Here is a 12,222-nt window from a genome sequence, read left to right as displayed (position 1 = left end):
CCATGAAACACACATTGTTCTAGGACAAAGTGGGACACGCAGCTCGGCACAAAAAGCAAAGGACTACTTGAAAAGCTGCAAATGCATTAAAATACTGCACTTCTGCTTACACTCTGTAACGCACACAGAGGTAAAATCCCGTGGAATGCATGGAAAGGCAGCAGACTGCCCAACACATGCACACAGCTCCTCTTGGTCTCCACCAGTTTAGCTGAGTGAGGTGAACAGCACAGAACCTGACAGGGCTCCAGCAGCACTGCAGGACCCTCCCCACAGCACTGGCACCACTGCCCAATGCTTCTGGAGCAACTGCTTTCCAACCAGGAATAAAGCATGGGGGTTTTGCAGCCTCTTACCACCACACAGCTCAGTTGACGCATGCTCCGTCACCTATGCCCAAGGAGGGCATTCACATACACACCAGGCTCTGAACCTACACCACACCCATTAGATGCATGTCTGGAGGACCAGTATTGATGAAGACCCCGCAGATCTGACACGGCCACAGCCTCTCAGAACCAAAATCAGTCTCACTGGACATTTTCATGGTGAGTCCTTGCAAAAGCAAAGTTGAATTCAGTCTAAAATGCACAGAGAAGCCCAATGTTTTCCAACTACATGATCTTTCTTATTTGTAGGATTCAGAAACACCTCAGGTTCCTTTCTCTTTAAGTTCCTTGTGTTCACTGGCTTGTGTTATGAAGCATGACTCAAGGCAAAGTCATTTCGAGATCAAGTAACAAAAGCCTTCATTAACAAAGAAAGATCCACCAGCACCAGCAAGTCACCTGGAAACACTTCTCTGTCAGTACAAGTTCTGTCAAGAGCCTCCACTAAAAGTTTCAACGCAAGGCAATGAAATTTCAGACATACCATAAAAGATTCAGCAAAGAAAAGCATCCAAGTGTAAGCACTACATGACCAATAAACACCATTATAAGATTTAGTACCTGTCACAGACAAGAGATGTCAAATCAATTCTCTAACAAGTGGTTTGAGTGGAGAAACCATCACTGATAACAGTATCACACAAGGAGATGTGGAGCCCAGTACCCATTTGTATTAAGCTTGCGTTATTTTATGGTTGAAAAACTTCAGCCCTCCAAGTCACAGCTGCAGGTCTCTCCATTTCCTCAAGGCAGACATGGGGGGCAATGCTCCCACAGACAGGGAATGTCTGCTGTCATCTGCCTCAGGTCACAGGAAGGACCAAATCCTCCTGTGAGCAATGCTGTTTTAACAACGTCACACAACATGTATCGTGGATGTATTTGAAGACAACGGCTCCTCTGTACAACGCAATTTCTTACATTGCCCACATACCCTTCACTCTTGGTAGCTGGGAGTTGCTTCTTCAGAGTTTCTTTATCTTCAGCTTTCAAGATGCTGAAGCCCAGGAGCTGAGTGGCCCCGTATGACGGCAGGAAGCCCAGCTCTGCTCGGCGGCTCACAAAGCAGTCCGGGTGGTACCAGTTATCTATCATTCCCAGCTGCGGCTTTTCAGGATGCACCATCTTCTTGGAAATCCGGATCTGGCCCTGAGGGAGATTAAGGTAACACAAGAGCAATTGTTAGGCCATTCTGCAAAGAGCAGAATGTTAACAACATGACACTTCCTAAACACCTGTAAAATGGCAACAGTTCTTCTATCAAAGTCTGCAACTTTTGTTCAAGCTCTTTCACTATGGTTCCTCTGCTTTCATCAATACTCTTTCTAGGTTGAAAAAGTCACTTTTTCAGGCAGTTTTCTGTTCAAAACCCACTCAAACCAGGTAATCCTGTTGTATTTTCTCCAACTTCCAGTAAGCTTGAACAAGTAAAACTCTCGTGAACAAAGCCCATAAAGGTAATTCTAAAAATTAATTTTATGTCCCTACCACTCAAACATCCATGATAATACGATCTTACTCTGTCTTACTGCAAATTACTTTTTAGATGTCTAACAAGTAGTTGGTTTAGCTGCACTTAGACTGCAGTACTTTGTGCTCCAACAAGGAAACATCTACACAACAGTCACCAGTGTTTCTGCAGATAAAAGCATACCTGCACTGCTGTTTGGCCCTTGCCAGCTTTAGCCAATTGGCAGGTCTATTCACACCCATCAGAGGTTTGCAACTTCATTTTGCCAACTACCCTTAGAAGCAGAGCACCAAGACGTGTTCAACTACAAGGCTGCATCGTTAATTAACTTCACTGCTGGTTTTGTCTGCTCTCACGGAGTTAATATAGGTACCCTGCACACACACACACACACACACACAGAGCTGGTCTGGCTGAGGAGGAAGAAGAGGCCAACACCTTTGCAGTGCAGCAACAAGTAGGAAAAGCTGCAGTTGGTGATGGCTCTCTTGCAACAGAAAAGCTGGTGAGCAGTGTTTCAGCCTGTTCTAAGACCCAAGTGAAAGGAAGGATCAGCAGTTTTGAAGCCCAGGCTACCACTGCCTGAGGGATGCCTTTACTGTCAGCTGTCCAGGACGCAGCTGCTCCTCAGACACAGAAATGCATCTCTGCAAGTGCTTTCCATATGCAGGACAGGCAGGAAGCAATTATAAAAGGCACTGTTTGAATCAAAACTGGTGGGATAAAAGACAAGAGATGAAGAACCAAGAAAAGCTTTTTACCTTTTCTATTTTCTGCTCACAGCCTTTGCAAGTACTTCTGTTAGACTTGGCATATTCTGCAGCAAAGTCATTTAGGCTCTTCTCAGCCTTGCCACCTCCTTCCTGTTCCCCTCCTTTTCCTGGAGAACAAAGCAAATAAATACAGAGTTCGGCTTTAATGTGCATTCCCTTATTTTCTTATTCTCTGTCCCAGATTGTTAGCAGTCTGGATTAATAAACCTCTTGTGTTCCAGGCACTCATTTGCCAAGAATCTGAATACAGAGCAAGATAAGCACTCCATGCCCAAAAGCATTTTGAAAATAGAAACCAAGTTCTTTAAACAGCCAAGTAGCAATTGCACAGAATTGCTTATTTAATTATTTTAAAACACTTGCAAAGGTACACACAGCTGACCCTTTCTGTTTCTTTCCTAAAAGCAGTGTAAAATGAGATCTTACTGAAGAACTGACTGGAACAGGAGTCACTAACAGCTCTGCTTCAAAGTAGAATTCCTCTTCCCAACCACAAGTTGCCTTTCACTTTTCGTATTACTACGTTTCCACAAGCAAAGCTCAACCTAAAGCTGCTCAGTATCCTTGGTTTACACTGAGACACAGTGAGTTTAGCCTAGTCTGGACTTCCACCCTTCTTACTTGCTCATTTGACTCACTAGTTCATGGGGTAACAAAGAGCCACCATAACAACCACACTGCAGCGAAGATACCATTAAAACAACATACTACAGCAGCATTTGTTAATGTTAGAGAACTGAAAACAAAATACACCAATCATGATTACAAAAAATACTTTTCAATATATCTGCCAACTGACTTGGCTTTTTCCCCCTCACTGATTTAACATGCTGGATGATACTGCCAGTGTCCTAGCCCTGGAGTGCGGAGATACTTCAACAGCTCCTCTGACATCACTTGCTGAAGGGACACGGAAATCAAATCACCATGATAACAGCATGAGAAGAAGGAGCAAAGCTCCAGCTGAACCTCCAAACACCACGAGGCCTCTGCTTACCTCCTCCAGGGCCTCCAGTTTCAATGGCTTTCTTGATTTTCTCCTGATCTTCCCACCGAAGCTCAGGGAAACCGTCAATGTCTGTGTGGGACACGATTCGAGCCCGCTTCCAGAAGCAGCTGTAGTGGTGCCAATGAGGGACTTTGCCATCAAACATGGGCGACTAGGAATAAAGCACATTAGGCCAAGATGAAGCAATTCAGGTAGAATCAAGGGAGGAAAAAAAAACCCAAACCAAAACCCAAGATAAAAAAGAGTATCTGGGCAAACACAAGTGATTTTTTTTTTTAATTTTATTTTTCTTTAAATTAAGAGATGGATGCTATTTAGGACAAAGTCTAAGAAGAAAATCTACTAAGACAGACAAGCTGCTGGAGAGATGTCCCAAAGGGGATAGACGTGGAAGGAGCATTTAGCTAGCTTAACCAGTTCATCTTCCTGCTGCTTAGCCCATCTGTTTTACTGGAAAAAAAACAAAGGTCATAGCCTCAGCTGCAGGAGGTAGAGGCAAAATTTAAAGGAAACACCAAAGCCCAACTAAGTCCTGCATCAGAAGTCCAGAGGAGGCCACGAAGATGATCAGGGGGCTGGAGCACCTCTCCTGTGAAGACAGGCTGAGCGAGTTTGGCTTGTTCAACTTGGAGAAGAGAAGGCTCCAGGGAGACTTTATAGCACCTTCCAGTACCTGAGGGAGGCCTACAAGAGAGGTGCAGAGGATGTAGTGATAGGACAAGGGGAACAGCTTTAAAGTGAAAAGGGTAGATTTAGATTGCATACAAGGAAGAAATTCTTTACTGTGAAGGTGGTCTAACGGGTGGCATTCCTACCCATGGTAAGTCAGTTGGAACTAGATGGTCCTTAGGGTGCCTTGCAGACCACACCATTCTATGACTCTGCAATCAGGACAGAAGCATCACCCAAATCCTCCCTGAAGTACAGCTCCAGAGTGCCCTGCCCTGCACCAGCCTTATCATGCAAGTGCTCCACTTGCTTACGACTCAGACACATTAAGTACCAGTCTGGCATCACTCCGGTTACCCATCAGACAAAATAACTGTACAGTGGTTTGGCCCCAAATAACACACACAAACAACTCAGTGCTGTGTAATTACTATTACTGATGATCCGGAATCAACAACCTAGGAAAGCTTTCACTGTATCACTCACAAACAGGAGGGAGATTTCCAAGCCGAAAACAACAGTAGAGTTTCGTGCATGAGCAAAAAGGAAAGGGCTCTGAAGACCACAGCATGGAACCAGGAGAGCTGGGAGCCCAAAATACAACTAACCATCAACCAAAACTGCAAGAAGACATTTTTATTTCCAGCTGGACTCTTCCCACAAGCCAGGATTACACTCAGTTACACTCACAGCACCACAGCAGCCACCCTGCAGTTGCTCTCAACATCTCTGGAAGTCACAAGCACTTTTGGTACCGAAAGTTGGACACATCTGGGCTTGTGCCTAGAGTTTTCCTGAAAGATTCCTCAGGGCTCTGCCCCCAACAGAAAGATGCTGGGGGCACAAGGCACTGGGGTGTATGAAAGGGAGCAGAGCTGGCTCAGTGTACAAGACAGCCACGCAAGCAGTGAGTAGATCTCCTCCTCTACATGGAGTTGTAGACTTCCTGAGTTCTCTGTGTGAAAAATGAAACCTTCAGGCAAGCTAGGTCTTGTTTACACAACTTCTCTCAGCTCACCTATCTTCAGACCAAAGTTTCCTAAACAAACTAAGGAAAAAACAGACCGATTCACTTTCACATTGCACATGCAGATAACAGAAACCACTCAGTTCCAGCTGGAAGCAAAAGGTGAAGCTGTGCTGATCCTGCAGTGCCTGAGTGCCTGCCCTGTTCCAAACATTGAGCACCCCACTGACGACATTCAGAGCTCTTGAAGAACCAAAACAAAAGGGGGGGTCACAGCTAACCCAGCTAAGGACTTGGTCTGGGCTTCCCTTTGATTTCTTCTGCACAATTTGCAAAAGAGCTCTGTGCATTGATGGCAGCACAGAGACTGCTCTGCAGGGGATTTCCCCAAGAGGAAGCAAGGGGCCTGTGTGCTCTGCTGAAATTCGGGAGGGGGGATGCTCAGCAGCAGGGTGTGAGAAGTGCTCTGCTGGCAGAAAAACTGGTAGTGGGAGGAGAGAGCCCTTTGCAGAAAAGATCAAACAAATTCAAGAGATTGTGGGGGAATAAATAAAACTACAAGTGTTTGGTGCAAGACTTGCAGTTTTGGGGAGATGGCTGGCAATAAAAGGCAGTGGCTCTGTGAGGAATGCCACAGTCCCTGATGTCTCCTTCCACCCGCCCCCAGGAGATCGCTCCATAAACCAACCCTAGAGAACCAGAACACAGGACGCCGTGGACCCCCAGGCCCCCATGCTGAGGAAGGGCAGCCCGTCTCAGCTTAAACTGTTGGGGAAGGCAGGAAAGGATAACAAACGCGAGGAAACCGAGAAGCAGCAGCTGGAGCAGGGGAGGAGGAGCAGCTCCAGCGAGCGGCTTAGGGCAGCCGGAGAGACAAAAGGAAAAGGCAGCAGCAGGAACACGTGCGAGCAAACACCGCAGCCTGGCACCGCACGGTCCCACATTTTTCCCAGAGGAAGGAGGCTCTGGGGAACAAAGGCAGAGGCAGGTATTTCCCCTGCGGGGAGCCAGCTGTGCCTCCAAGCCCGGCAGCCCTGCCAGCCCTGCCCCGCATGCAGCAGCCCCCGCGGGGGGCCAGGCCCCGGCAGCCCGGGCGAGGAAGGACCGGACCCGTCCCCTCCTGCTTCCAAGTGCTGCCTCTCTCCGGGGCACAAGGAGGTACGTCCTCCAGAACCTGCTCCTCAGGGAACCACAGCAACCATCCATCCGCAAGGCTTTCCTCTGGCGTTCGCACTCCACGTCCTTGCTCGCCTTCCACAGATACATATATATGCCTTTGCTTATCTTTCGCAGCAACAACTCCCAACCTCAGCCCGCTGTCCTCCCGCATCCCCAGAACGCTGCAGGTGCCCCCTCCCATCTCCCCTGCTGGAGCCAGGGGAGATCAAGTACCCCCCTTCAGGGAAAGAGGCGTATGCCTCCCCCGCAGAGAGGCGATTTCCTGCCCATCCTCGCACAGCAGTGTGCGATGTCGGCTCCTTGCACAGCCCCCAGCTCTCCAAAGCAGGACACGGCCCTTCCCACCATTCCGAAAGGAAGCTGAGCAGTTTCTACCCCAAAAGGCAAATAACAACGTGAGGGTGGCTGACAACAGGACCTGCCTTCGCAGCCAGTTCGCTGATTGCGGTTCGGCTGCTCCACGCCTGCCCTGTGCCAGCAGCTCTGCAGGACCATCCGGCGCACCCGCCCGCCCTGCCGTGTTACTGGGACTGTCAGGGGAGTTCGCATGGGGCTGCCCCAGACCTCCCACCCCTTCGGGTCGCAGCTTCTCTGTCTCGTATGCAAAGCGCCCACCCGGCGGAGATTCCCCGGCCCCGACACCGGGTGCCCTGAGTGATGACGCTTCCCGGGGCACGGAAAAACCGACCCACGGAGCGAACTCACCCCCCCCCCACCTCGCCCCCTGGGGCGGCAACAAAGTGCCTCTGTGCGGGCCCCCGGGCTGCCCCCCCGGCCCTGCCACAGCACCGAGCGGTGAACTTTGCACCGCTTCGCCTCCAGCCGCCCCTGCAGCGCGGCGGGAGCGGATCCCACCCGCGCCGGGGAGCTGCGGGCGGGGAGCTGCGGGCAGGCTGCTCCGGGCAGGGCTGCCCCGGGCACGGCCTCTGCGGCGGGCACGGCACCGAGCGAAGGCGCCTCAGCTAAAAATAGCCTGCCCTCGCCCCCGCGCCAGCGAGCGGCGCGGCCGGGCGGCTTCGGAGCGCCGCGGCGAGCGGAGGATGCGGAGCCCCGGACTGGCCCCGCCGCTGGCGGCACCGAGCGGAGCGGCCAGCCCAGCCCAGCCCGGGCGGGCCCCGCCACGCTGTACCTGCACCATGAGCGCCAGACGCAGCGAGTCCTTGGCGATGCTCTCGCCGCACTTCTTGCAGGAGGCGCGGCCGCTCTTGGCGTACTCGGCCCGGTACAGCTTCTCCGCCGGCTCCGCCATCGCCGCCGCTCCCGCCGCCGCGGAGCCGCCCCGCGCCGCGCGCCCGCCGCGCCCCCCGCCCGAGGCAGCAACAGCCGAGCGCCGAGCGCCCGGCCCCGCCTCGGCCGCCTGGCGGATCGGCCGCTCGGGCATCGGTTGAGCATGACTGGCAGGCTCCTCCGGTGTATCAATGGGGGGCGGGGGCGGTGGCGCGTCACGTGGCGCGGGGCCGCGCGGACCCCGGAGGACACGGGTTCGAGACCCTTCGGATCCCCATCCCGTCCCCTGCCGGGACCCTCTACGTCCTTCCACCTCCCTCCGCCTCTCTGTCTGCAGCCGCGCAGAGCAGGCTCCCCGGCTCTTGGATGAACCTGTGCTCAGCAGCTCTCCCGCAGCCAAACACTGACCGCGTGATGCCGCTCCCAGGCGGGCGTCTCAGTGGTGCCCAGAGACAGGATGAGGAGCGATGGCCGTACACTGAAACACAAGAAGTTCCGCCTCAACGTGAGGAAGAGCTTCTTTATGTTGAGGGGGGCAGAGCACTGGGACAGGCTGCCTAGGGAGGTCGTGGAGTCTCTCTCTCTGTAGGTATTCAAAACCGACCTGGATGCACTCCTGTGTCACCTGCTGGAGGTGACTCTGCCTTAGCAGGTGGGTTGGACTGGATGATCTCCAGAGGCCCCTTCCAACCCTAACAATCCCGTGATTCTGTTTTCTCCAGCCTCTGGGGATAACAATGAGACTTCTGACGAAAGGAGAGCGATTTGAGAAGTTAAGCCTGGATTTTTTTTCTCCCTCACAGGAGGTAATTATCCCCTAGTATCAGCAGAGGGCATTGGCTCTGCAGCTTCTTTGGAGAAAAGAAGAGAAGAGCACTAAAGTTACTCCAAACCCTAACTATTTGTCGTGAATTTTATAGAGATTCTGGAAATAAGGTTCAACTAAGGCTGGATATGCAGCTCCAGCTGGGCTTCAGGCACCTCGCAAGTGTCACTCAGAGTTGCACACCGGCATCTCAGCTAAACCTGCGATGCTGACAGACGTCTGATCTTGTGCTGCCCATCTCCCCGGCTGTCACACGTCTGCTGTGAACCAACGCAGCGCTGCCCTCACAGCGAGCCCCCCAGCAGCCTCCGGACTAGCGGTGTGCCAGGGAGGAAGGATAGACCCTGGATGCATTACTGCGGACTTGGGGAAGGAATAAGAAAAAATCTCTGTGCAGCACTAGATGGTGCTGCGAACACACAGTCAGATACACGGGTACTCAATACAGCGGAGCCTTTGCTATTGCTAGTTACTTCTTACAGGAGTTCTTTACCCAAACACCAGTGGTTCAGAGGCACATCAGCGCATTTAGTCCCACACTGGGGAAAAGTGACAGACCCAGGAGAGCTCATCTGGATGATCCGACGGGCAGCCGGGGGGTGGTTACACCCCACACTGTCCAGCACGGCTGCCAGAGGCTTTGCCTGCTTTGAAGGTGACCAGAAGAGAAGCGTGTAGTGGCACTCAGCCATTTTAACAAACCTACTGCCATCCTGTTCCATCCAGGGACTTCCAAGAGGAAAGCCAATTACGCACAAATAAGGGTTGACTCGAAAGAGTCATCCCGAGTCAAGTCAATGGCCTGGTTAACCCTGATCCTGCCTTTGCCAGGAACTGACATAAGAAAGGCCAAACAAGCACTGCTTGATCTCCCAAATATTTCCCACCCTCTTGAGATTTGTAGCTCAGGGATTTCCTGCATGCCATCATCCTGGGGGGAATTTTTCTTCCCAGAAAGTGTCCAGTTTCTCTGAAAATACTCTTTTGTTTATATGTTATTTATTTATAGTATTTGAGCAAAAGAGAAATGGCTGCTTGTTAGTGCTTCCTCCAGCTGGGGCTATTTCCACTTCTAAGGAAAGACAGCCTTGTCCAAACAGCAAAGTGCTGTTCCACAACCTGCAGCCTAGAGACTGGCAGGGGGATCTGTAAGATATCATGAGATGGTCAACAGAACCATACACAGAAGTTCACAGGCATGCAAGCATGAAAACAAGCAAAGAAAGTGCCAGTAACAAATGCCTGTTCAAAGTTTAACCTTTTAATTTTTTTTTTTAGTTGTGAGTGCATACTACATTAAATACTATTCAAAATGGGGTTTAGTGAGTTTTCTTTTTTAAAAGGAGTAGGTGGTTCTTCTGTTTGAATGAGTTCAAAGACTGGTTGGAAGGATCAGGCACAAGGCTCTGGGCACTTTACCTTTTCAGCCTTACTTTGAGAATGTCCACAGGAGTTTGTATGGCTATAACCAGTGTCTTGCTTTGAAACAGGAATGTCTACATAGAAGGAATTACATTGTTGTGATTCTTCTTATTGCAGTGTAACATCCTCTGTAGGCAAAGTATCATCCCGATTTGTGTTGCTAAGAGTTGCCAAATCATGTTAATCCCTTTCAAAATCTGTTTTAACTCAACAGACCTGCCTCGCTCTGTGTCTTCCCAAGTGTGACATATGGATCACAGCACATCCCTTCACCTCTCCCAGGGCAGTGGGGAGCCAGTGAGTTAGTGCTCACATGGGGTCCTCAATAACACAAACAGCACCAAGGATACCAAGTTTTGTTACAAAACAGGGAATGCTTTGGCAGCAGCCGAGACAAAGTGGCATTTGCAAGGCCAGTTTCCTGGGGGACTATCCCTTTAAGTAAGTCCAGTGTTTCTTCAAGAGCCCCAGTATTTGGCTGCTGGGTTTTACCAGAGCCTGCATACAGCAGGAGCAAGGGCAGTTAAAGAGGGAAAGATTTTTATGATCCCATGCAGGCTGTCTACATCCCTTTCTAACATTATTCCCATCTCAGTAGACTAGTGACGTTTGGGATACTGTTGGATGACAAGTGCTGCACTGACGTATGAGGCCAATGGTTTGTTTTTCCTCTCTGTTGCCAGAGCAGAACTCATGGTTATCCTTAGAGATAAGTTTTGTTTATCTCCATATACTAATGCTGAGATGCCAAACTGACTGCTGCTGCTTACAATGTGGTGCTTGCCAGGAAAAACCAAACCATATCACACATGTGACACCACGGGGTCCCATGGCTCGCTGCCCTGCAGACAGGAGCGTAGGTAAGGAAGGGGATATAATCAAAGGGTCTGATTTGCAGGCTTCAGCATAAATGTCAGGATATTTGGTATTTTTCTTAAAGCCTCTGTTTCTGCAATCTCACTTACCTTTAAGGATGCCCCCAGGAATTTCTGACCTCCAGAGGCAAACCCCAGAAAAACAGTAAAGAAGAAAAGAATGACCCAAGAAATGCCAGCTCTGACAGTTTTGAGTGTCTCAGGATGTGAAACTCAATGCCTTGCATTCAGGTGCCTGGCTTGTGACTGCAGGGCACCACAAAGAATTATATTTTCTTTTCTGGGCCATTTTGCGTTAGATTCCTCTGGAAGGCAAAGGGAAGTGGGTCAAAATCCTTGTACCAGGAAGACATAAGATATCTCTTCAGTGTCACAGGACCAAATGCTTCCCCTCAGATTGTGCTGACAGTACCCTGAGCAGTAAATTTTCCAGACTGTGTTGCTTTGGGCTCCATTTCTGACACATGCTTGAGATGTCTTCCTACAAGATTTCCACCCTGCTGTGCATCTCACAAAGGGTGAGAACATGTTGGACATATATGGGGAACATGATCTCTTGTAGTGGAACCAGACGTGTTCTTGCTCAAGTCTGGATTTGTTGCTGGGGGAGACTTTATATTATTTGACTTTTGATATCAGACAGCTTGAGAGTTTTGTAACAAAAACACGTTCAGTGCTAGGTTATCCTGTCTATTTGATGATCCATGTTTTTCATGCCACTGCATATAATCAGCATGGTTGTTATGACCCTGTTTGCATACAGGAAACAGGCTACAGGCAACAACTGCTCTGGCTCAGCTGTGCCCTCTCACTTATGCAAGTGATCATCCCATTGACATCGGTGAGACAACACCAGTGGGAGAGGGATGGGAGAGCATGCCCCCCGCATCTAACTGAGCATCATGTTGTCTTTTCTTTCCACAGAATAGATCAGAGGGCTTATCCTCCTCTCTGGGGGTTTTAAAAATTTTTTTGAGTATCTTAATAAATTCCCATGGCCCCTCTCTACTGGACGATAATTAACACATGCAACCTCATCAGATTAATTTAGAGTGTTCGTAGAGCACAAAGGTGAGTTTTGGTGCCCAGAGCTGGTCTCCTGAGCAATTTTACATTACAGACCAGCACAGAGCTCTCTGGGAAGCAGCTCTGTTAGTTCCTCCGTTCTTTAGAAAGCTTCCTTAAGTAAACCTGTTTTTTCAGGTTTCCAGATGCCAAGGACAATAGACATTGGAAGAGGCAAGTAAAGAGGGATTGAAAGAGAAGAAGCATCATTTCAGACTGCCCAAGAGGCTTGACTGATTAGCCTTCTCTCAGTAAATCCAGCAGTAACATAACAGTGGTATGACTTACACATCCTGAGTCTGGGGAAGATCATATCCGAAGCCGGTGGCAGAGAGCTGAGTGCAGCCACA

At 49.9% G+C, this 12,222-nt stretch overlaps 1 protein-coding gene across 1 annotated transcript in view; it reads right to left on the bottom strand.

Annotated features, from left to right (window-relative positions):
• The window catches only part of PARP1 (poly(ADP-ribose) polymerase 1), a 34,056-nt gene extending 26,299 nt beyond the window's left edge, over positions 1-7,757 (bottom strand). Inside the window, exons 1-4 of the mRNA XM_032683153.1 lie at positions 7,587-7,757; positions 3,631-3,793; positions 2,622-2,740; positions 1,324-1,538 (exon numbers count right to left, since the gene is read on the bottom strand). Coding sequence (XP_032539044.1) covers positions 1,324-1,538; positions 2,622-2,740; positions 3,631-3,793; positions 7,587-7,706 — 617 coding nt within the window. The 5' untranslated portion in view covers positions 7,707-7,757. The remainder of the gene's footprint in view (positions 1-1,323; positions 1,539-2,621; positions 2,741-3,630; positions 3,794-7,586) is intronic.
• Between the last annotated feature and the right edge of the window lie 4,465 nt (positions 7,758-12,222).

Source organism: Chiroxiphia lanceolata, chromosome 3, assembly GCF_009829145.1.
Source record: "Chiroxiphia lanceolata isolate bChiLan1 chromosome 3, bChiLan1.pri, whole genome shotgun sequence".
Taxonomy (NCBI): Eukaryota; Metazoa; Chordata; class Aves; order Passeriformes; family Pipridae; genus Chiroxiphia; species Chiroxiphia lanceolata.
Note: the sequence above shows the minus strand (reverse complement) of the source record. Positions and strands in the feature narration are given on the sequence as shown.